This window comes from Piliocolobus tephrosceles, chromosome 3 (assembly GCF_002776525.5).
Source record: "Piliocolobus tephrosceles isolate RC106 chromosome 3, ASM277652v3, whole genome shotgun sequence".
Classification (NCBI taxonomy): Eukaryota; Metazoa; Chordata; class Mammalia; order Primates; family Cercopithecidae; genus Piliocolobus; species Piliocolobus tephrosceles.
In genome coordinates this window covers 102,992,285-103,019,334 of record NC_045436.1, presented here as the reverse complement: position 1 = coordinate 103,019,334, position 27,050 = coordinate 102,992,285, and the positions used below count along the sequence as shown (strand labels likewise).

The window sequence follows — 27,050 nt, the reverse complement described above, 5'->3', positions numbered from 1 at the left end:
AATAGCTTTTATTCCTCTCTAGCATGTAAGGAGTTTTATTTGATGTTATCTTAAGACATGTCCCCTCATTTCTTGCTGTGCAACGAATAAAACAAGAAATATATTAGCAACTGCTAGAAATCTCTGGTTCTCTTTATTTCTTTATGATTCTTGTGGAATAATTTTTTTTCTGTGACCAAAAAAACATGTCACAAGCCAAGTTGCATATATTGTTAGCAAGTGGGTAATAAACATAATGCTTATAATGTTATTTTTTTCTTCAGTAGGAATATTTTCCCCTCCCAAATTACACTATTCATTTTGGGGGTTTTGTTTATTTGTGTGTTTGTGTCTAGTAGTTGCACACAGTATGTTCTGTTTAAAAATACAGCAAATCCATTCCACTTACCAAACTATGCCCTGAGCTCCAGAGCCAATAGGCTTTAGATTCTGGTAGCGCTTGAGAACTGTGAAGGTTGAGTCTCCCACTTCCACGCTGTAGAATTGGTTGTCAACTTTGCTTTTGCTCATGTTGTAATGTTTGGCAATATATGACACATCCACTTGTTTATCGAATCCCTGTCAAAAAGAAGAACAGCAAAAACGTGAGGCAAGTGAACAGGCAGAATGATAATGAGATGTACAGAAACTTGATCTTTTAATGATTACTAACACTTAGCCATCTATCATCTAGTTCATGAAGTTCACATAGAAAAAAATATGTATCAGTCCATGCAAGATTACCTGGAGTAAAAGAGCTTAGGGAAAAAATGCAAAGAAATTGTTTTTTTTTCTTCAACATTAAAACTATTTATAATAGACTAATCCTAGATTTGATCCACATAATCTTTTCTAAAGTATCTCATAAAGACATTCATTTATAGAATAAACATCTCCATCTACTGAACATGCATTGCTCTCAGAGGTTATATTAGATCCTTCAGGATTCAAGTACATAAGACAAAGATGATCACTGGTCATCCATTATACCAGTCACATGAGGACAGATAAAGATTGTATCTACAACCCTTTCTCAGAAAGAACTAAGATACAAACTTATGCAAAGTTTTAATTATTTTAATTGGGTAAACTTGAATTAAACAGTCTTGACTTCATTTGTCCTCATTAATATCACAAATGCTATTGTTCTGAAGTAAGCATAGCAAAATTTTTGTTCAAATTAACATTATTCTAAAATACCACATGACACTTTATTTTTTAAAAGCTTAGATTTTAAATATCTTAATTCTTGCATTTTTTGTTTATTTTTGAGAGAAGTTCATCTATCAATTTAGTAATCGAAGAATCTGTCTTTAAAATTTTGAACCATAATACATGTGTTGAATATAAATATCCATTACCTGTGATTATTTATTCACAAGTGATCTTATATTGTATTTATGACATAAATAGTAAGAATTCTACAGCTAGAAGGGACCTCACAGAACATCATCGGGTCCATTCCTGTGGCACACACTGGTGGATGTCTTCCCAGTAGTCAACTCTTCTTGCTGATTTTATTCAGGTTTTAAGTACCCACATTTTCTGTGGGATTCTCCCCAATTGTTTAACTGAAAATTAATCAATCCATGCCAGTGGTTCTCATTAAAGGTGGTTTTGACCAATTTGGGGCATTTAGATTTGTGGGCAGGTTTTTAAATGCCACAATAAGGGGAGAGATACAGTTTAGATTGATTTGGTTTGTCAAAGAATGCTGGTTGTCCTACAAGAAGTGAGACGTGAGACATTCCCACGCAATGAATAATTTCTCACATACCTCACAACTTGTGAGTGTCCTGCCAAAGCTTTAATTAGTGAAAAATCTGCCTATAATGTTTTGAGTCCAGAATCTAAACCAAAGACTTTTTGTGTAATTTTAACATACATGAACTTTTCTGAAAATCGCATTCTGATATAATTTGAAAGATTCAAATCTCCTTAGGCTCTGAACCTCTGGATTGATAATAAAACTATTTTTCCTGGAAAGTTCTGGCATTTCATTTCTAAATAAAGACTTGAAATAGAAGTACTATCTAATTTTCCCCATATTCCCTTAGAAAGAGACCCAAGCAGCATCAGTGATGTAAATGAGGAGAATACAGTGGAGCCCATGGGAACACGGGTGGCAAAACCTACAAATCCAGTGCTAGGATCATGAGACCCCCAGATAGCTGAGACAGGCTCGAGAGTACAATATGTGTGACAGGCACCAACCTATGATTGCATCGGATATGATGGCAGCATTCACTGCAAATGCACCAAGACCCCAAAGAATAGAATGGACCTAGAGAGCTTAGGTTGCTTGTACAGGAAACCAAAAATTCAAGTGATTTGCAAATGCAATAATAAAAGATCTGAAATCAAGAAAGCAGTTTGTGGAGCACGGGATAGGGAATTAAATAAGACTATTAAAAATCAGGACATTGCAAGCCTATTCAAGGAGACAACAACAGGGTTTAGAATTTAGACAATGGGTGTGGACAGTGGCAGAAACAAGAACATTAGTCTTTAAACAATCCTTGATTTCAGCCACAGTACCAGGAACTGCTCTCCACACCACAGTCCATTTCTACTCTAGACTTTTTGGCATATGACTAGAACAGCCTGAATAAAGCCCTGCTTTTTTTCCTGGCTAAGAAAGGTTAAAAAGCAACTGGAGCTAGAATATAAAATGAATTCATCTGTCAAGTTTAACTTGGGATGAAGTGCCTAACTTGCCATTTGTCATGTTCTGACCCTTCTTTATATCTTTTAATATTCTGCTTCTGACCACACACAAAATCTTTAGCACACACTAGCCTCATCAAACCTAGATAGTATATCTCCCCTTCCCTTACTTATTCCCTTCACTTTGGAAGTGTGGCTTTCTCAACTGTATTGCATGTATAAACTAATCATTGGCAATGAACTTTGTGTTCTAGACTCCTGACTTAATGCTGTATTGTGGCAGAGCCCTGTGCCTTTGGACTTCACTGTGGCTTTTCTAGCTATGGTCTCAGTCAATATATCATAGCTGATTCAACTTGTTGTCTCTCCTCTTCCAACATTTCCATGTATATTCAAATAAACCAAAGAAGCTTAACAATTCATGTCACTTATCTTTAAGGTTTACTCTAAGAGCTACCCTATTTAATATTTAGAACTGTTTAACCCAACAAATACTGATTATATACATATTATTTGTCAAATACTAGGTTTGGCACTCAAAATATAACCAAAAAAAGATAAGGTTCAGTCTAGAATGAAGACAATCAAATAAGAAAGTAGTTAAAGTATGGATAATATATTCTACAGTAGAATAAAAGAAGATGCTAGAAGCAAACAGAAACTAACAAGCAGAAAAGGGCTCTTTCTATATAATAGAAATAAAATAATATTTATTCTGGAATAGGGTATTGCAATGGCAGTATATGTGCCATAGTAAACTATGTGTGTATTCCAGGAAGTAAAGGAAGACAGAGGTTTTCAAAGGAAAAATGAGGATGATTATTTAACTATTTTGAAATAATTATCCTTGGCTACAAGGATCAATAACAAAGGTAATGCCAGTCCAAAGTGGTACAGGCAGTTGCTGGGCAGATGGCTTTGCAGAAATATTTTTTGCATAAGGTTGTGATGGTCTTGGTGCAAACTTGTGGGTTTTTCAGACCTTTGTGATAGTTTTCACCAGGTATTTACGTATGTAAACCCTTCTGTTTATGGCCTTCCTCTGCTCTATTTGTCATGGTTTTTTCCTTTCTTTCTTTTTTTAACACAAGTGACTCCATTTTGATTCTGACATCTTTCACAGTAGCAACTAACCACCTGCACATTCATTATCATTAATTCATTCAACTACCATGTATACAGCAACTACTAGATGCCAAGTTACAGGTATAAAGTTAGTAATGTTTGAGGGGGACTTGATCTTTGTTTTCCCCAACTAAAACTATCCCTGAACCTCCCTTTTCACTGGTTCTCAGATATGAGTGTGCATCTCAACCACCTGGGGATACACATTGGAGAAGCAGGGCTTGATAAAATACAAGTCATTGGCATAACATTCTGGAGATTTGGATTCAAGCTGAAATCAACCAACTAAAAATCATCATTACAAGGTTTGTGAATTCACACACACACAAATATATAATTTCCTTTCAAGTTTCTTCTTTATGCCCCACTTTGAATTAAACTTCAGGTAAAATTTGGAAGTTAGGGAAGATGTTCATGAAAGCATCTCAAATAATTGGTAAAAGTCTATTTTAATTACTAGTGTAAGCAGTAAGATATGGACAAAATAGCATAGGAAATTTTCTTAGATTGATGTCATAACCAAAAATTTGATAGCAAATATGATGTGTTAAAGAGCTTCCCCCAGATCCCATCTGTGCCCCAAGCTTACAAATCTAAATTGAGTTTTGAAAGGTTCCGAGCATATTTAATAGACTATATTTCATCCTTCAGCTTCTATATAGTCTTCCTTGTCATGACTGTAAAGTTCAAATATAATTGTTTCTTTATAAAATGTGCCCATGAAAATATTCCATTAAGCACATTACAGAAAAATATTATCAGTGCTAAAAATGACTTTTCTCTAGTTATACATTTTAGTATTTCCTGAGTTCAAGTCATAGAATAAGACAGCTGATTATTTGAACCTACAAAGAAAAAAAAATTCCTGTTGAGAAGGCATGATTGGTCTAGAGCAGAGATTCTGAACTTTTAACATGGATTAGGATGAGCCAGGGGGCTGATAAAATGCAAAGTTTCTGATTCAGTAATACTAGAATAAGGCCAAGAATCTGTATTTCTAACAAGTTTCATATTTTGAGAATCATTGTTTTAGACAATAGTGGATATAAAAGATGCCACCATTCAAAGAGGAATAATTAAAGAGTCAAAAACTGGAAGCAATGCAGATCAACAAGTAAACAAAGGATGTGGAAATTAAAAACAATGGCATAAAACACTCTCCGTGGTATCAGCACCTGAGCGCTCATCATCAATTCAATTGCTAGCCTATAGCCATATAATTTTGCAAAGAAAAATGTCGCACATTACTGATCTTCTCCTGCAGGTGTCCAAAGCTTTGATTGCACTTTAATAGCCTATATTTCAGAAGCACTGCCTCCTCATTTTCATTTGTGAATGACTGTCCTACATTTTTGATAGTCAGTTCCTGAGTGGGAAACATTGGGGTTTAAGAATTTTTGGAGGTTCAGCTTTCTTTGTTTCTTTTGAATGATATAGCTGAAAATAGCACTGAGCCTGGATCAGTTCTGCACTTAATAGCTGTGAAACCTTGGGCAAACCATTTTATTCTTTCATGCATTATTTATATTCTGTATGGTTCCATAAAGGATTTGTGTAGCTCACGGTAAAAGATAGAGAAACAATAAAACCATTAAATCCAGTTTTAAAAACAAATGTCAAACAAAGCAAGCTAGGAGATGACAGTTTTACCAGAAGACTTAAGTTATGAATATCTATTGCCTTGAGCACAAAAGTTAGTGTGACACTTCTGGAACACCAAAGGAAAAAAAATAATAACAACAACAAAACCACAGTGAGTGGCAGGCTTTGATTCATTCATCTCATAAAATATATAATACCAATTCATAGGAAAGATAAAATTCTTCAGCTAAACTTCAGGAAGAATATATTCAATAGTTTCTTTATATAAAAAACCTGGAATCAAACAACAGGCAGTAGATAAGATATTTTTAGTGAAAGTCACAGAAATATGCGCCATATGACTTGTATGATATTAACTCTCAATAACGCAAGGGAAAAAGAAAGTTGAACCAGTATTATTGCTTGCCTACTATAGATGTACTCTGTATTATGTTAAACATGTTAGAGCGAACACTCAAAACAGATGAAGAAAGTGGCATACAGAGCTGTTAATTAATTGACTCAAAATCTCAGAACTACTAATTGGTGGTACCAATTAATATGAATTAAAGTTTATCTGACTTCAAAACAAGTTCTCTTCTTTCTGTAGGCTAAACCATGTACTAGTTTAGCTAAAATCATTATGAATACTGATGTGGTTTTCTTATAACAAAGTGAGCCTCAGGAATAAAGCTAAGAAAATCAAGAGAAATGAATGAATATCCTCCTTCATAAACTCATTTATCAATTGTTTCAGCCTAGAGTTTAAGCTTAACATGAAATAATTCAAGGTTGAAGTAGACAGTCTTGTGTGGTGATGGAAAGCTGGATATTCACAGATGCCAAGAAATTTAAAGGGCCTGATTCTATTTATTTGTTAAATATTGAGCACGTACTGTGTGTCAGGCACTATTAAAGGTAACATGGGCATAAAATTAATCTATCTCAATAGGATAGCCAAGAAATATTAACCACAAAGTGCACTTGCAGATAATTAGCCAGTCAATCTGCTGGATATTTTTTTAGTATGGTCATTTGGATACTGAAAGCCACTTGCCTAAAGTCACGATCCTGCTTTTGACACAAATGATATTGAGCTATCCACTCTCATAGTTGTGACCAGCAGATTGAGCTGCTTCATGATACCACTCCAACATTGTTGTATAAAGTCAGCCGAAATAATGCCTGATGTTCTGGGTTTTTTGTGGCAAAAAGGCACATGCTTAATCTATTTTAAATATATATATCAAATTATTTACATACGAGATTTGTTTATTTCTTTTTAGAAACAGGGTCTCGCTCTGTCACCCAGCCAGCCTGGAATGCAGTGGCACAATCAAGGCTTGCTGCAGCCTTGAACTCCTGGGCTCAATCAATCCCCCCACCTCAGTCTTCTGATAGCTGATACTATAGGCACATGCCACCACTCCCAGATTTTTTTTTTTTTTTTTTTTTTTTGGAGATGAGGTCTTACTATGTTGCCCAGTCTGGTCTTGAACTCCTGGCCTCAAACAATTCTTCCACCTCAGCCTCCCAAAGTTCTGCTATTACAGGTGTTAGCCACAGCACCTGACCTTATATATGAGTTTTAAAGGGGAAGATTTGAGACAATACTTAGTGATACTTAGGATTAAATTTTGTTCTCTCAAGAGCACATTTCCTCACCCTGTTCCTTGAACTATTACTCTCAACAGAGGGTTATATCCTGGAATCAATTTCACTTTTACATTAGTTAGTTGGCCCAGAGATGGTTATTCTATGAAATCAATGAATTATAAAAAATCAATAAAGCAGCAAAAATTTTAAGACTTAAATTATGTTTCATGATTATTTTCAATTATGTTGGAAAGCATACAACAGTAATCAATAGTAGAGCTGGTATGGTTTCTGCCTGCCTGTTCTTTATGCATGAAGGAGGGAGACTAATACTGCTTGAATACCTATTAGGCACCAAGCTAGTATCAGTAACAGGCAATGTGCTAGATGTCTAACAAATTATTTCATGTAAGAATTAGCATTCTATTTTCAACAAATAAGAAACTTTAGACTGAGAACTTTAGCCAAGGGTAAAAATGCAGCTTCTCATCTAACTATCCACTTTAAAATCCTGACTGTGAGACCTTGGACAAGTTCTTTATAATATTAGCCCTTGTTTCTTTAGTTGAAGAATGAGGGTGATAATCTACTTTTGATTAGTGGAAAGGTTAAATAAGATAATCTATGTAAGCTCTAAACATGGCATAAGGTTATAGGAAACTCTCCAAGTGTATTATTTTTAATATAATTATTACCATTGTTATAATTATCATTATTATTGAGAAGTTCGACAACATTTAAGACCCTTAGTTAGCAGTTTTAGGATATTTATAACAAAAGCTGGTCTAGCTCCTCAGCCACAGTGCCATTTGAAAGCACTATGATACTCCTATAAAATCCACAAAGAACCAACAGAGTCCTGAATTACAGGATAACAAGATATTCTTTATTTTGTTTTCATTTGTGGTAGAGACAGTGTTCCATGAATATCCATGTGCCCCTCTCCACTTTCCAGCCTCCCTTGCAGTTGCAGTTGGTGTCATGTGACTATATACAGAAACGCCAGCTGTCACCTAAACAGAGAGTCCTTCAAAAAGCGATGTGCTCACAACTAAAAGAACTAGAGAAGCAAGAGCAAACAAATCCAAAAACTAGCAGAAAACAAGAAATAACTAAGATCAGAGCAGAACAGAAAAAGATAGAGACAAAAAAAAACCTTCATAAATTAATGAATCCAGGAGCTGCTTTTTGAAAAAAATTAATGAAATAAATAGACTGCTAGTTAGACTAATAAAGAAGAAGAGAGAAAAGAATCAAATAGATACAATAAAAAAGTGATAAAGGGTTATCACCACTGATCTCACAGAAATACAAACTAACATCAGAGAATATTATAAACACCTCTGTACAAATATACTAGAAAATCTAGAAGAAATGGATAAATTCCTGGAAACAAACACCCTTCCAAGACTAAACCAGGAAGAAGTCAAATATTTGAATAGACCAATAACAAGTTCTGAGAGAGGCAGTAATTAATAGCCTACCAACCAACAAAGAGCCCAGGACAAGATAGATTCACAGCTAAATTCTACCAGAGGTACAACGAGGATCTGGTATCATTCCTTCTGAAATTATTCCAAACAATTGAAAAGAAGGGACTTCCCCATAACTCATTTTATGAGGCCAGCATCATCCTGATACCAAAATCTGGCAGAGACACAACAAAAAAAGAAAACTTAAGACCAGTATCTCTGATGAACATTGATGCAAAGATACTCAATAAAGTACTGGAAAACCTAATCCAGCAGCACATCAAAAAGCTTATCCTACACAATCAAGTTGGCTTCATCCCTGGGACGCAAGGGTGGTTCAACATACGCAAATCAATAAATGTAATCCATCACATAAACATACCCAATGACAAAAACCACATGATTATCTCAACAGATGCAGAAAAGGCCTTTGATAAAATTCAAGATCCCTTCATGTTAAAAACTGTCAATAAACTAGGTATTGACATAACATATCTCAAGAAAACAAGATCTATATATGACAAACCCACAACCAATATCCCACAACCCACAACTGAATGGGCAAAAGCTGGAAGCATTCCCCTTGAAAACTGACACAAGACAAGGATGAACTCTATCACCACTCCTACTCAACGTAGTAATGGAATTTCTGACCAGAGCAATCAGGCAAAAGAAAGAAAGAAAGCGTATTTATTTTTTATTTTTATTTTTTTGCTTTATTTTATTTTTTTTTATTATACTTTAAGTTCTAGGGTACATGTGCACAACGTGCAGGTTTGTTACATATGTATACATGTGCCATATTGGTGTGCTGCACTCATCAACTCATCAGCACCCATCAACTCGTCATTTACATCAGGTATAACTCCCAATGCCGTCCCTCCCCCCTCTTCCCTCCCCACAATAGACCCCAGTGTGTGATATTCCCCTTCCCATGTCCAGGTGATCTCATTGTTCAATTCCCACCTATGAGTGAGAACATGCGGTGTTTGGTTTTCTGTTCTTGTGATAGTTTGCTGAGAATGATAGCTTCCAGCTGCACCCATGTCCCTACAAAGGACACGAACTCATCCTTTTTTATGGCTGCATAGTATTCCATGGTGTATATGTGCCACATTTTGTTAATCCAGTCTGTCTCAGATGGACATTTGGGTTGATTCCAAGTCTTTGCTATTGTGAATAGTGCCACAATAAACATACATGTGCATGTGTCTTTATAGCAGCATGATTTATAATCCTTTGGGCATATACCCAGTAATGGGATGGCTGGGTCATATGGTATTTCTAGTTCTAGATCCTTGAGGAATCGCCATACTGTTTTCCATAATGGTTGAACTAGTTTACAATCCCACCAACAGTGTAAAAGTGTTCCTATTTCTCCACATCCTCTCCAGCACCTGTTGTTTCCTGACTTTTTAATGATTGCCATTCTAACTGGTGTGAGATGGTATCTTATTGTAGTTTTGATTTGCATTTCTCTGACGGCCAGTGATGATGAACATTTTTTCATGTGTCATGGCTATATGAATGTCTTCTTTTGAGAAATGTCTGTTCATATCCTTTGCCCACTTTTTAATGGGGTTGTTTTTATTTTTCTTGTAAATTTGTTTGAGTTCTTTGTAGGTTCTGGATATTAGCCCTTTGTCAGATGAGTAGATTGCAAAAATGTTCCCCTATTCTGTAGGTTGCCTGTTCACTCTGATGGTAGTTTCTTTTGCTGTGCAGAAGCTCTTTAGTTTAATTAGATCCCATTTGTCAATTCTGGCTTTTGTTGCTGTTGCTTTTGGTGTTTTAGACATGAAGTCCTTCCCCATGCCTATGTCCTGAATGGCAAAACCTAGGTTTTCTTCTAGGGTTTTTATGGTGTTAGGTCTAACATTTAAGTCTCTAATCCATCTTGAATTAATTTTCATATAAGGAGTAAGGAAAGGATCTAGTTTCAGCTTTCTACTTATGGCTAGCCAATTTTCCCAGCACCATTTATTAATTTAAATAGGAAGAAATTTAAATAGGAGAAAAAATTTTCAACCTATTCATCTGACAATGGTCTAATATCCAGAATTTAAAAGGAACTTAAACGAATTTACAAGGGAAAAACAACTCCATCAAAAGTGGCCAAAGGACATGAACAGACACTTCTCAAAGATGACATTCATGCAGCCAACAAACATGAACAAAATCTCAACATCACTGATTATTAGAGAAATGCATATCAAAACCACAATGAGATACCATCTCACACCAGTCAGAATGGCAATTATTTAAAAGTCAAGAAACAATAGATGCTGGCGAGGCTGCAGAGAAATAAGAACACTTTTACACTGTTGGTGGGAAAGTAAATCACTTCAACCACTGTGGAAGACAGTGTGGTAATTCCTCAAGGCTCTAGAATCAGAAACACCATTTGACCCAGCAATCCCATTACTGGGTATAAACCCAAAGGAATATAAATTATTCTACTATAAAGATAGTTGCACACATATGTTTATTGCAGTACTATTTAAAATAGCAAATACATAGAACAAACCCAAATGCCCATTAATAATAGACTGGATAAAGAAAATGTGGCACATACACACCATGGGATACTATGCAGCCATAAAAAGGAATGAGATCATATCTTTTGCAGGGACATGGATGAAACTGGAAGCCATCATCCTCAGCAAACTAACATAGGAACAGAAAACCAAACACTGCATGTTCTCACTCATAAGTGGGAGCTGAAAAATGAGAGCACATGAACACAGGGAGGGGAACAACACACACCAGAACCTGTCAGGGGGGTGGTGGAAGGGAGCACATCAGGACAAATAGCTAATGCATGTGGGGCTTAATACCTAGGTGATAGGTTGATAGGTGCAGGATATCACCATGGCACATGTTTACCTATGTAACAAACCTGCACATTCTGCAAATGTATCCCAGAGCCTAAAATTAAATTTTTTTTTAAAAAAAAAGGTGATGTGCCTCCTCAACACATCTCTTTCCACAGCGGTGTTTCAGTTCATACATCACAAGATGACTGAAACTTAAACTCCTGAGTCACCAAATAGAGGACAACCCTTGCTCACCTGAAATGGAATTTGAATGATAGGAAATAAACTTTTGATTTGATACATCACTGAGATTTGCAGTCTATCTATTACTACTGCAGTATGCTTTTCATTCTATAAATATTTATTTTGGTCATAAAATGTGCCAAGAACTATCCTAGACACTAAGAATGCATAGCTCCTGACCTCATAGAGCTTAACATTAAATTGTCCCTTAGTGGATCAAAATTTTCCAAGTTATAGGCTTCATTATCACAATGATCTAAACTACTAAACTAATCACACTGATTCTACACCTTTTGATCTACACATTCACAATCTGTCTGTAATAAAGAAAAAGACACACAAAATCGGAAATAACAAGTGGTATTACATAATCGAAGACAGGAAAAATTTTCCAGGGCAGTAATAGTACATTTTATTTAAAAAATCTTTTTCAGAGTGGGAGTAAGAGGTTAATATTTCATCATAAGGAAAGTAAAAATGACATTTGGGAATCAAAATCGTTAAAATGAATTATCTGGATTTTAGTAACTCATCTCTAAAATATATCTTTACATTTTTAGAAAAGAGAATTCGAGATTTTCTTTTTTTATTATTATTATACTTTAAGTTCTAAGGCACATGTACACAACGTGCAGGTGTGTTACATATGTATACATGTGCCATGTTGGTGTGCTGCACCCATTAACTTGTCATTGACATTAGGTATATCTCCTAATGCTGTCCCTCCCCCATACCCCCACCCCATGACAGCCCTGGTGTGTGATGTTCCCCGCCCTGTGTCCAAGTGTTCTCACTGTTCAATTCCCACCTATGAGTGAGAACACGTGGTGTTTGGTTTTTTGTCCTTGTGATAGTTTGCTGGGAATAATGGTTTCCAGCTGCATCCATGTCCCTACAAAGGACATGAACTCATCTTTTTTATGGCTGCATAGTATTCCATGGTGTATATGTGCCACATTTTCTTAATCCAGTCTATCAATGATGGACATTTGGGTTGGTTCCATGTCTTTGCTATTGTGAATAGTGCTGCAATAAACATACGTGTGCATGTGTCTTCATAGCAGCATGATTTATAATCCTTTGGGTATGTACCCAGTAATGGGATGGCTGGGTCAAATGGTATTTCTAGTTCTAGATCCTTGAGAAATCGCCACACTGTCTTCTACAATGGTTGAACTAGTTTACAGTCCCACCAACAGTGTAAAAGTGTTCCTATTTATCCATATCCTCTCCAGCACCTGTTCTTTCCTGACTTTTTAACGATCGCCATTGTCTCATTGTGGTTTTGATTTGCATTTCTCTGATGGCCAGTGATGATGAGCATTTTTTCATGTGTCTGTTGGCTGCATAAATGTCTTCTTTTGAGAACTGTTTGTTCATACCTTTCACCCACTTTTTTATGGTGTTGTTTGTTTTTTTCTTGTAAATTTGTTTGAGTTCTTTGTAGATTCTGAATATTAGCCCTTTGTGAGATAAGTGGACTTCATCCCTGGGATGAAAGGCTGGTTCAACATATGCAAATCAATAAATATAATCCAGCATATAACCAGAACCAATGACAAAAACCACACGATTACCTCAATAGATGCAGAAAAGGCTTTGATGCCCTTCATGCTAAAAAAAAATCTCAATAAATTCGGTATTGATGGAATGTATCTCAAAATAATAAGATCTATTTATGACAAACCCACAGCCAATATCATACTGAATGAGCAAAAACTGGAAGCACTCCCCTTGAAAACTGTCACAGACAGGAATGCCCTCTCTCACCACTCCTATTCAACATAGTGTTGGAAGTTCTTGCTAGGGCAATCAGGCAGGAGAAAGAAATAAAGGGTATTCAATTAGGAAAAGAGGAAGTCAAATTGTGCCTGTTTGCAGATAACATGATTGTATATTTAGAAAACTCCATTGTCTCAGCCCAAAATATCCTTAAGCTGATAAGCAACGTCAGCAAAGTCTCAGGATACAAAATCAACGTGCAAAAATCACAAGCATTCTTACACACCAATAACAGACAGAGAGTCAAATCATGAGTGAGCTCCCATTCACAATTGCTTCAAAGAGAATAAAATACCTAGGAATCCAACTTACAAGGGATGTAAAGGACCTCTTCAAGGTGAACTACAAACCACTGCCAACTAAATAAAAGAGGACACAAACAAATGGAAGAATATTCCATGCTCATGGATAGGAAGAATCAATATCGTGAAAATGGCCATATTGCCCAAGGTAATTTATAGATTCAATGCCATCCCCATCAAGCTACCAATGACTTTCCTCACAGAATTGGAAAAAACTACCTTAAAGTTCATATGGAACCAAAAAAGAGCCCGCATTGCCAAGACAATCCTAAGCCAAAAGAACAAAGCTGGAAGCATCACGCTAACTGACTTCAAACTATACTACAAGGCTACAGTAACCAAAACAGCATGATACTGGTACCAAAACAGAGATATAGACCAACAGAACAGAACAGAGCCCTCAGAAATAATACTACACATCTACAACCATCTGATCTTTGACAAACCTGACAAAAACAAGAAATGGGGAAAGGATTCCCTATTTAATAAATAGTGCTGAGAAAACTGGCTAGCCATGTGTAGAAAGCTGAAACTGGATCCCTTCCTTCCTTATACAAAAATTAATTCAAGATGGATTAAAGACTTAAATGTTAGACCTAAAACCATAAAAACCCTAGAAGAAAATCTAGGCAATACCATTCAGGACATAGGCATGGGTAAGGACTTCATGTCTAAAACACCAAAAGCAATGGCAACAAAAGCCAAAATTGACAAATGGGATCCAATTAAACTAAAGAGCTTCTGCACAGCAAAAGAAACTACCATAAGAGTGAACAGACAACCTACAGAATGGGAGAGAATTAGAGTTTTTCAAATGCTACATTAAAGAATCTGAAACACTAAAGCCATGTTTTCATTCACACAACAAAGAACATTATTCTTAAACCCTTTGTGACACGATATGGCTTGGATCTGTGTCTCTACCCAAATCTCCTGTGGAATTGTAATCCCCAATGTTGGAGGTAAGGCCTGGTGGGAGATGATTGGATCATAGGGGTGGTTTCTCATGGTTTAACACCATTCCCTTTAGTGCTATATCATCTCAATAGTGAGTTCTCGTGAGATCTGGTTGTTTAAAAGGGTGTAACACCTCTCTCCTCTCTCTCTTCCTCCTGCTCCTGCCATGTAAGATGTGCCTATTTACCCTTCACCTTCCACCATGATTATAAGTTTCCTGAGGCCACTCCAGAAGCCAAGCAGATGCTTCCATGCTTCCTGTACAGCCTGCAGTACTATGAACCAATTAAACCTCTCTTATTTATAAATTACCTAGTCTCAGGTATTTATTTAAAGCAATGCAAGAATGGACTAATACATGAAGCATATCCTTATCATTCCCTCAACTGCACTAATTATAAAATTAATTAGTACCCACTTTAATAGTTCCACATTCTCCATTATCTTGTTTTTCATCTTTTTGAATATGTACTTTTGTAGCTGCCTTGACCTTTATTGGAATGAGTTAGACATGTACATAACCAAATAAACATTCACTTACAGAGAAGATGAACAAAAGAGGAATTTAATGATACACTCCAGATTAGAATTGGTTTTAGAACTAAGAATCAAAGTGGACATTCTTCTTAAGCTACTGAAAAATGCAGCCTATGGTTATCATGCATCACACCTTCAAATAATAACTGTGCAGATAAGCAAACGTTATCACTTAAAATATATTTCCAAAGTCTCCTATCAGGATGATGATAGAATTAAAATAGTGTACTTAAGAAGTTAGTTGATTACCTAAGAACATAATATAGACAAGAATGCAATAATCCAAAAGTTGACGCTTCTCTTGCAGAGCATAATTACAAATTAATTATACACTGAAAATCACAAATAGTTCTGGAATTTTTTTTAACATAACTTCTGTATTTTGAAAAATGTAACCAATAATTGCATTTACTCTGAATAATACCGCAACAATAATTAAACTCATAACATCAAATTACACTTAAATTCAGGCTAAACCAATTAAAAAAGAAATCAAAATCTGACCTTTTTGTGCTTCAAGAAAATAAAGCACATTTTCACAATGAACCAATACAGAAGAGCTAATTATCATGGAACTGAACTTCAAATTTTCTGTTAAACTTGAGCAGCATAACTAAAGGCATTCATTAACTATAATAACTGCTTAATAAATCTTCAGAAAAAAACTGCTGAGCATATAAAACAGAAACACAGCACTAAATTTACACTTTTGAAATTTGTTATAACTGTGTTCACCTGTGGATACCCAGAAAAAAACTATTGTCAAGCAACATGAATCTTTCATCCATAAAAACAGGTAGACTGTTACCACGACAGTATAGAAATCTCTGTGATTTATTTCAACATACAAGATATATCACATTTTTATAATAACATTTACCTTATCTTTGTTTAATAATTTACTCACAGTCGTTCAAACAAAAGCATATACATTGTGATTTTAGAAAATTAGTGCAAAATTAAGTGTTAAATATTAAAACAGATGTAGAAGAAAGTTAGAGTCAGGTTTCCTTCAATAATACATAAGAAAGAACACCCAGTAAAAGGAGAAGGTAAAGTAAAAATTTCTCTTTCTCCATTACATGAAAAACTAAAATAGTTTTTTTTTTTAATGGATATATAGGTTCGTATCTCAAACCCACAGGCATTTATTTATGAAACAACAGTGCCTTCAACTACATCCATGGTTCAACCTGCTGTTCCCCTTAAGCCATATTTTTATCAAGTGAAGAATCTAAATTGAGATTTTTAGAGGTTCAGGCAGTCTTTCCAAAAACCTAAACCATACAAATCATGTCATTTGTTTCAAAGATCACCTAAAATGGTTTACAGTTTATCTGTTACATTATGCAGGTTTTTCCTTTGCCCTGCTCTGCCAAAACATCTTTTTCTTTGATACTCTACTTCTCATGTTGGTGTAGAAGTCTTTGTTCCATCTAGGATGGCCATCCGATGAAGTATAACATTTTTAATTGGATATTTTCAGAGTCTTTGAAATAGAAACATCATAGACCCATCAAATGAAATGAGCATAACAAGTTACTTTGAATTCAAAATGCCTTCAAATCAAAAGAGCTGTTTTTAAAAACTCATATAATTCTGGAATCAAGTTTAATGATGTTTTTTAAATGCTCTAGCTGCTAGTAATCTGAACATATCATTTAAAATCAAACCACTCCATGGGCACTCCAGACACTTCTTTTCATAAATTCCCTTGTTTACTAGTTCCCATGTTTAAAAGGGGCTCTTAAAAGTTACTGTACCCCATAAAACAATAGCAAATTATCCTGAAATTTCTAAAGATTGAAAAACACTGTGCCAAAAAATAATAGTAAATCAAGTGATCAGTAATTTTGCTAAAGGGTAGATATTATTATGTATACACACATAGTGCTTTTATTATCCAGAGGAATAAAATATATTTTAATTACAGAATCAAGTCATCTAATAATATTTCATAGTTATTTAAAAGACATTGCTTTAACTAAAAAAAAAAAAGGCTACATGTTTAATCTTGGCTATCATATCTTACAACGTAAAATGCCAAAAAAAGTAAGAGTTGTTTTTAACTGAAGACTAATTTTGACACTAAAATCTCCACATTAAGACTGCTATTTTTTTCATATCTCCAGTAGTATTCTGGACCTTAAATACCACCACCATATTTTGGAATTTGTGTAAAAACCTTTTTCCCCCTATGGGTCCAAAAACATCTTAGGCTCCTTTGCATTTAATCATAGTTTTTTTTGTTCTCAGTTAAATGTAGTTTAAGTGGTATTATAAAGATAAAATGAGGTAAAACCTTAATAAATTTTTCACAAACAGTAAGTATTCAATAAGTAGTGAGGGGTTTTAGTTGGTTGGATGTTTGGTGACTCATTATTGCTTACCCTTGAGGTCTTGAACTCTAAGGAGTAGAGATTTTTTTTGTTTTATGTTTATAAGCCTAACCACTCCCTATCACAAATGAGAGTAAACAGCATGTTTTTTAGGGGAGTAACCACATCATGCTGTATCTCTAGTTTCTATTACACAAATTACAAGTACATATTATAAGTACTCAGTAAGACGTCTTGCAACAAAGGCCATTTATGATAAACCCATAGCTAACATCATACTGAATAGGGAAAACCTTAAAGCTTTTCCTCTAAGAAGTGGAACAAGACAGCCCACTCTTTCCAGTATTATTCAACATAGTACTGGAAGAACTAGTCAAAGCAATTAGACATAAGAAATAAGTAAAGGGCATGCAAAGTGGAAAGGAAGAAGTCAGATTGTCCCTGTTTGTAGATGACATGATCTCATATATAGAAAAACCTAAAGACTCTACTAAAAAACCCTTAGAACAAACAAATTCAGTAAAATTGCAGAATGCAAAATCAACATACAAAAATCAGTAGCATTTCTACACACGAACAACAAACTAGCTAAAAAAGAAATCAAGAAGGTTGCTGGGTGCGGTGGCTCATGCTTATAATCACAGCACTTTGGGAGGCCAAGGCAGGCACATCACGAGGTCAGGAGATTGAGAACATCTTGGCTAACAAGATGAAACCCTGTCTCTACTAAAAATACAAAAAATTAGCCTGGTGTGGTGATCAGCACCTGTAGTCCCAGCTACTCGGGAGGCTGAGGCAGGAGAATCACTTGAACCCGGGAGGTGGAGGTTGCAGTGAACTAAGATCACATCACTGCACTCCAGCCTGGGCAACAGAGTGACTCCATCTCAAAAAAATAAAAAAAGAAAGAAAAGAAAGGAAATCAAGAAGTCAATTCCATTTACACCACAGTACACAAGAAATAAAATACCTAGGAATAAACTTAACCAAGGAGGTGAAAGACTTATACAAGGAAAACTATAAAACAGTGATGAAAGAAATTGAAAAGGATACAAATGAAAAGATATCTCATGCTTATGGATCAGAAGAATTAATATTGTTAAATGACCATACTAACCAAAGCAACCTACACATCCAATGTAACGCCTACCAAACTACCAATGACATTCTTCCCAGGAAAAAAATCCAAAAATTTGTATGGAAACACAAAAGGCCTAATAGCCAAAGCAATCCTGAACAAAAAGAACAAAGTTAAAGGTATTACACCACCGGACTTCAAAATATACTACAAGGCTATAGTAACCAAAACAGCATGGCACTGGCATAAAAACAGACACATAGACCAACAGAACAGATTAGAATACCCAGGAATTAATTCACATATCTACAGCCAAGTGCCTTTTGACAAAGCTACCAAGAACATACATTGGGGAAGGGAAACCTTCTTCAATAAATGATGCTAAATGGTTATGCATATGAAGAAGAATGAAACTAAACTTTTATCTCTCACAATAAACAAAATACAACTCAAGATAGATTAAATACTTAAATGTAAGACCTGAAACTATAAACCTACTAGAAGAAGACATAGGGAATATGCTTTCGGACATTGTTCTGGGCAAAGATTTTATTAAAATAAGACCTCAAATGCAGAGGCAACAAAACCAAAAAAAAAAAAAAAAACTGGATCATATCAAACTATAAAGCTTTTGCACAGCAAAGGAAACAATCAACAAAGTGAAAATACAACCTACAGAATGGGAGAAAATATCTTCAAACTATTCATTCCAAAGGGAATTAATATGCTAAATATACAAGGAGCTCAAATATCTCAACAACAACAACAAAATCTGGATTACAAATAGACAAATGATCTGAACAGACATGTCTCAAAAGAAGACATACAAATGGCCAACAAATATATGAAAAGATCACTCAACATCACTAATCATCAGAGAACTACAAATCAAAACCACATTGATGTGTTATCCTACCCCAGTTAGAATGACTATCATAAAAAGGACAAAAAATAATAAATGTTGGTGAGAATGTGGAGAAAAGGAAGTTCTTATACATTGTTGGTGGGAATGTAAACTAGTACAACCACTATGGAGAACAGTATATAGGTTCTTCAGAAAACTACAGGTAGAACTACCATATGATCCAGCCATCCCACTACTGGGTGTTCATCAAAAAAAGAAAGAAAGAAAATTATTATATCAAAGAGACATCTGCACCCCCATGTTTATTGCACTATTCATAATAGCCAAGACATGGAATCAACTGTAAGTGTCCAACAACAGATGACTAGATAAAGCAAATTAGGTATATACACTCAGTGGAATACTACTGAGCCATAAAAGAGAAATGAAATCCTGTCATTCTCAGCACCACGAATGGAACTGGAAGATATTATGTTAAGTGAAATAAGACAAGAACAGGAAGTTAAACACCACATGTTCTTATTCATATATGGAAGCTAAAAAAAAGTTGATCTCATAGAGGTAAAAAGTAGATCAGAGGATACTGGAGGCTGAGATGGGTAAGCGTTGGGGGGAAAAAGAGATTTGTTAAAGGGCATAAAATTAGAACTAGGCAGGAAGAATATAATATGGTGTTCGATAGCACTGTAGGGTGATTATAGTTTATATTATAAATTTCAAATAGGAGAATATTGAATGTTCCCAACACAAAGAAATGATAAATGTTTGAGATGATGGATATGCTAATTACCCTGATGTGATTACTACACACTATATGTATCAAAACATCACTATGTACCTCCATAAGCATGTAGGATTGTTATGTGTCAATTTTTTAAGTAAATTAAATTAAATTTTTAAATGGGAGGGATATTAAACTAACAAATTAGAAAAATTACCAAAAACTCTTAAGAATATGTGTGGAATCAATGAATGGTAAAACCAATAATCAATCAGTCAATGAGTAGATAAGGAGCCACAAGGAGTTTTTGTGTCACAAGGAAAAAGAAGACCAGTCTTAGCTCAGTCCCTTTTCTTCCAGTGCTGCTTAAATTTATGATTTGTTGATTAATTAATTTGTACCCTCTGTGTCACAGGCTTTCTCAAAATCAGGAAATAATTTAAAATTATTCATAACTAAATCATCGGTAAATGTTTACAGAGGACAGTAAGTTGATAAATGTTAGATAAATGTTAGGTAAACACTGATTTATGATTAGAAAAATAACGAAAACATAATTAAATCTATTAATATATAATTGTAGGATATGAGGATGTTGAAGAATTGATCTGACTTTGAAAAGTAAGCAAACACATTTCTACTTAGGAAATGGTGCTTTTCTGCTGGGTTTTCATTTTCCCTCTTTCACTGAATATTTTCTGGAGTAAGATAAACTTCTGGGCCTGTGAGTTAAGGAGGAAGATGCCCTGGTCCTGACCCTGAGATAGTACCATTGAGTGGGGAAAACAAATCTATAAACTTAGTAGTAATGCACAAAGAATGCGATAAGTGCTATAGACACCGGTGAGTGTGTAGGAGTTGGGAGGCCACAACACATATTATTTCTCTGTGATTATATCCTCTGGTTAAAATCCTGAATAATCTGTTCAGTACAACAAAGTTCCAAAAAGAACACTTTTCATGAGTTTTTTTACATTTATAGAGTGAAATGTAACAGTTCTGTATCTCTGTTCAATTGAGAAAAGAGAGCTAAGACTACTTACGTCTCAGGAGAATCAAGAATTTTGCACTTTATATTTCCTGTAGGTTTATATTTTTATAATTATTAAATTAATACCAGTGCAAACTAAAGATTATTCTTTTATTGTCCAGCATTACAATGAAAATTTTCCCTGAGACTATAACAAGAACCCTCTTGCCTTCAAAAGCTACTTGGTTGGGTTAAAAAAATAATAATAATAAGAGTAACTTTTTTAAAAAAGTCAGTGAATCCCATATTCTTCAAATAATTCAGTTAAGAATTAAGGTAAAAACTATTACAGATAACGTAAATATTTTCTGCTGACAAATACTATTCAGCAATTTTATTTTCCATATTTCTCTGATTTCTTACAGATAATAGTGTAAAACTTAGAAATATGACATAATTGAAAACTCCATTGACTAAGGCTCAAGAGACTGGAATTCTGGACACAGTTGATCATTAATTAACTATTGACAAGTTTTTTAAGGTCTTTGAGTATTGTCTGTTGGGCAAAAAGTTGAGAGCAGCCTCAGCCAAGCTGGTGATAAGCTTAAACACCATAGCACATAAAGGATCTGTGAGATGCCCCAGGAAATGAGAAGCTTCCACGGAGCATAGTTTAAAGAAAACCCCAATAGATCATTCTGCCTCTACAAATAAATACACTATTTTCTTTCAATTGCTAGAAAAGTGAATAAGGCACAGAGCTACAGGAAAAATAAAAATAAATGTTATTATCAAAGAAAATTCTACATGGGAAGTAAATAAAATGTCCAGTCACAAATGGAAATGGTCTGCTTACTACGTTATTTCTAGATTTTTTAAAAAATGTTATATGCATGCATATTTTCTATCTACTAAGAGCTCATAGTAAGCAAGAAAATCCAGAGTCATTAAGAAAGTTTATGCTTCACTTCTTTTTATTCCTTTGCTTTAAAAGAACTTTCATTAAAAATAAACATTCTGTATCTGCACCCAGATGTAGAAAGTTGAACTGAAAAATAATTACAACCTACACAAAGACTTTCTGTATTTTAAAAAATGGCTGAAAGTTTAAGGTTATGTTAATTGATATTGTTTTTGAGGTTCAGATTTAAACTGGAAATATGTAAAACATTAATTTAGTTTTTTGGTTTTGGTTGGTATGTTTTTTAAGTGTTAATGGCATGTAAATGGCTAGGATAATGAAGGCTAAGGAAATAGCTCACAGTCATACAGCTTGCAAGTGATAAGGCCCAAATATTTAACCTAAAAATTCAGGCCTACTCATTTTCCACCACACCAGGATCACTGTTGCAACTGATTACATAAACAAAACATGTATAATTCATTTACTCATTAAGCAAATGTCTGATGAGAGCCTACTGATACGGTTTGGATATTTGTCCCCTTCAAATCTCATATTAAAATGTAATCCCCAGTGCTGGAGGTAAGGCCTGGTGGGAGGTGTTTGGGTTGTGGCTTGGTCCTGTCCTCACTCTAGTGAGTGAGTTCTTGTGAGATCTGGTTGCTTAGAAGTGTGTGGAACCTTCCCCACTTTTTCTCTTTCTCCCACTCTGGCCGTGTGAGATGCCTGCTCCTCCTTTGCATTCTACAGTAATTGTGAGCTTCCTGAGTCCCTCACCAGAAGCAGATGTCGGCACTACATTTCTTGTACTGTCTGCAGAACCATGAGTCAGTTAAACCTCTTTTCTTTGTAAATTACCCAGCCTTAAGTATTTCTTTATAGCATCACAAGAACTGCCTAATACACTGACCCTATGTCAGATACTATTGTGAGTGTTGCAGTACAGCAGTGAGCAGGAGAAAAATTCCAATGGAGTGATGGTAGATGCTTAACAACTGGCTGCGGAGGAGGAAAAATGGGAAGGGGACCTATTTGCAGTATTTGCACATTTCTGTAACATAAATACTCCGATTGTGACAGATTTTAAGTTACCAACTTGGCATCATTAAACTTTGAGTTGGAAAGTTGTGCATATTCAGCTCTTGTGAGCCTCTGTGAACTGGCCGCAGCAAGACACTGAAAAAAATCTGGTTCATGTGCAAAATGCATTCCAGTGGAGAGAGGGAAGCAAAATTCCAGACCAGCAACATAAATAGAACATTGGATACTGATGTGTTACGGAGGCAGGGAAGTTGGGTATGCAGTCGGGTGGTTAGGACAATTTGAAATAGGGTTGTCAGGAAAGATTTCCTTAAAAATGACATTTGAGTGAAGCCATGAAGATGGTTAAGGAGTGGTCCAAGTGGATGACAGAAGAACATTTTAGGATAGAGGTTTCTAGGGGGCTAGATAATAAAGGCTTGGGGATTTATTATAAGGGTTTATTATAAGGATTTTGCTGAGTGAGATGGGAAGACATTGAAAGGTCTTTCTCTTTTGTTTTAGTTTTAGTCAAGGAGTGACACGATCTCACTTATATTTTTCAAAGACAATTCTTTCCAATGTTTTAAGAGTAAACCGCTTGCGGGTGGGCAAAAGTAGAAGCTCTTACAATAATTTAAGCAAGAGATAAGGGTATCTTGGATCAGGGTGGTAGTGGAGAAATAGTGAGAATCGGTGAGATTCCAGTTAGGTTTTAATTATACAATCAACAGAATTTACTGATGGCTTGAATATGGAATGTGACCCAAAAGATGATTCCGAGGATTTTATTATAACTGGAAGGGTGGAGTTATCAGTTACTGAACTAGAGTAGACAATGGGAAGAGTAATTTTGGAGGATAGATGAGATGTTGCTTTGGAATGCGTACAGTCTGATATTACCTATTTGACATCTAAGTGGAGATGTAGAACAGACAGTTGAATATGAGTCCAGTTCCAGGAAAATGTTTGGGTTGGAGACAAAACTGTGTGATATTCAAGATAATGATAATATTTAAAGCACTGGGACTCAGTGGGAGCACTAGAGAGTGAGTGTAAATTTATTTAAAATTTAATCATCTATTTAACAAACACATGTTCCAGTACTGCTCTCAGTGCTTTGCAAGTATAAACTCATTTAATTCTCATACCAAGCCTGAAATGTAGGCATTATTATTTCCTCCTTTTATAAATAAAGCAACTGAAGCACTAGAGATCAAGTAACTTGCCCAAGGTCACAAGTAAATGGCTAGTAAGTGATAGAAATGGAATTTTTAACCAAGGCTGTTTAGCACTGGAGTTCTTATAAGAGAAGTTGTCTAATGGCCTGAGGCTTCAGGAACTGCAACAATTACAGGTTAGGGAGATGAGAGAGATCAGTAAATCTTATTTATAGCAGGTAACACATTTTACTTTATCATAGAAAATCCATGCTCAAGGAAAGTAGATACAGTAGGTGTAGAGAGTATATGCAAAAACTATGCTTTGTTTCCCCTTATGCCTTTCTATATTTTCTATAATAAACAAATATTAATTCTAGAATCAGGAAAAATTGCATTAAAATAAAGCAAAAGAGTTATTTTTAAAATCTTGTTTCAAAATACATGTCAGTCTCTATTTACAACACAGCTCAAAGAGAAGGTGCAGTAATAATCACTGCTGAAAAACTGAAGGGAATCTCTCTGCTTAAGTATGAATAAGGTTAACATATAATTTATTGTCCAAACTAGAACAGTTCTTGAGAGAAAAAGAGAATACTATCAACTATATATGACAACAGGGTTAAGTTAGAACTGTTTTAAACATACTTGAAGTATATGTAGGTGCCCAAGGGAGTCTTCTCCTTAAAAATAGGGTTCACATGAACACAAGGAAGTCAACTCTTATCTAGTCCATGCACGCTACCAAACGTTGTTGCCACCTTCTTACTTTCCCTTCTAGGTTAAATATACTGTTATTTGTCATTATTGTTAGTTAACATTTTTACTATTATAAGTGCTGGTTAGAATTAGGCATCACAAAACAAACTGAGTACCACCTGTATATTATTATAGTGGGTTTAGAGATACTCCATCTGAGGCTAATCAGTTGTTATGATGAGAAATATACAGTGGTCTCCCCTTATATTCAGAGAATACGTTTTAAGACTCCCAGTGGATGCCTGAAACCACAAATAGCACTGAACCCTATATATATATACCTATGATAAAGTTTAATTTATAAGTTAGGCACAGTAAGATATTAACAACAATAACTAATAAAAAATAGAACAATTAAGTAAAATATAGGTTACTTGAACAAGAGCACTGTGATACCACAACAGTCAATCTGATAACAGAGATGGCTGTTATGTAATTCACTGGCAGGTGACATGCGGCACAACCTAAGTGGGATGGAGCAAGATGGCACAAGATTTCTTCACACTACTCAGAACAGCGTGCAATCTAAAACTCATGAGTTCTTATTTCTGGAATTTTCAATTTAATATTTTGAGGACCACAGTTAACAGTGGGTGACTGAAACTGTGGAAACCAAAACCACAGATAAGGGGGGACAACTGTACAGAATGAAGCCATTTTTATGGTTAAAGTCCCATTTCAAGGATTTGAAAAGAAATATTAAGATCTTTAAGTGTAAATATAATCAAAGAAGAAATCACTTTACAATAAAACTTGAAAAAAATACCTTTATTCCCATTCTAACTTAAATGAATTAGAAACAAAACACCTATTCACTTCCATTTCCTAAACTACTTTTTTTTTTAATTATACTTTAAGTTCTGGGATACATGTGCAGAACATGCGGGTTGTTACATAGGTATACACGTGCCATGGTGGTTTGCTGCACTTATCAACCCGTCATCTACATTAGGTGTTTCTCCTAATTCTATCCCTCCCTTAGCCCTCCACCCGCCAACATGCCCTGGTGTGTGATGTTCCCCTCCCTGTGTTCATGTGTTCTCAGTGTTCAATTCCCACATGTGAGTGAGAACATGGGGTGTTTGGTTTTCTGTCCCCGTGTTAGTTTGCTGAGAATGATGGTTTCCAGCTTCATCCACGTCGCTGCAAAGGACATGAACTCATCTTTTTTTATGGCTGCATAGCATTCCATAGTGTGTATGTGCCACATTTTCTTTATACAGTCTATTACTGATGGGCATTTGGTTTGGTTGCAAGTCTTTGCTATTGTGAAAAGTGCTACTATAAACATACCTGTGCTTGGGTCTTTATAACGGAATGATTTATAACCCTTTGGATATATACCCAGTAATGGGATTTCTGGGTCAAATGGTGTTTCAGGTCCTAAACAATTACTGGGTAAATTAAAGCAGAAATAAATAAGTTATTTGAAATCAAGGAGAACAAAGACACAATGTACCAGAATCTCTGGGAGACAGCTAAAGTCGTGGTTAAAGGGAAATTTATAGCACTAAATGCCCTCAGGAGAAAGTGAAGAAGATCTAAAATCGACACCCTAACATCATAATTAAAATAACTAGAGAAGCAAGAGTAAACAAATTCGAAAGATAGCAGAGGACAAGAAATAACTAAGGTCAGAGCAAAACTGAAGGATAGATACACGAAAAACCCCTCAAAAAATCAATTAATCCAGGAGCTGGTTTTTTGAAAAGGTTAACAAAATAGAACAAAATTTTTCCCTTGCTGGTGAGGAGTTGTGATCCTTTGGAGCAGAAAAGGCATTCTGGTTTTTGGAGTTTTCTGCCTTTTTGTGCTGGTTTTTCCTCATCTTCGTGGATTTATCTACCTTTGGTCTTTGATGCTGGTTACCTTCAGATGGGATTTTTCTGTGAATGTCCTTTTTGCTGATGTTGATGCTATTCCTTTCTGTTTGTTAGTTTTCCATCTAACAGGCCCCTCTGCTGGAGTTTGCTGGAGGTCCAATCCAGATCCTGTTTGCCTGAGTATTACCAGCAGAGAGTGCAGAGCAGCAAAGATTGTGCCTGTTCCTTCCTCTGGAAGGTTTTTTCAGAGGGGCACCCTCCAGATGCCAGCCAGAGCTCCCCTGTATGAGGGGTCTGTCCACCCTTGCTGGGAGGTGTGGGGTTAGGGACCCACTTAAGGAGATAGTCTGTCCCTTA

At 35.4% G+C, this 27,050-nt stretch overlaps 1 protein-coding gene across 3 annotated transcripts in view; it reads right to left on the bottom strand.

The window, feature by feature from the left end:
* The window catches only part of MAPK10 (mitogen-activated protein kinase 10), a 357,025-nt gene that overhangs the window by 149,574 nt on the left and 180,401 nt on the right, over positions 1-27,050 (bottom strand). For all 3 annotated transcript variants that reach the window (XM_026456695.1, XM_026456697.1, XM_026456696.1), the window contains exon 4: positions 389-558. In XM_026456695.1, the coding sequence (XP_026312480.1) occupies positions 389-510 (122 nt within the window). In that variant the 5' untranslated portion in view covers positions 511-558. The remainder of the gene's footprint in view (positions 1-388; positions 559-27,050) is intronic.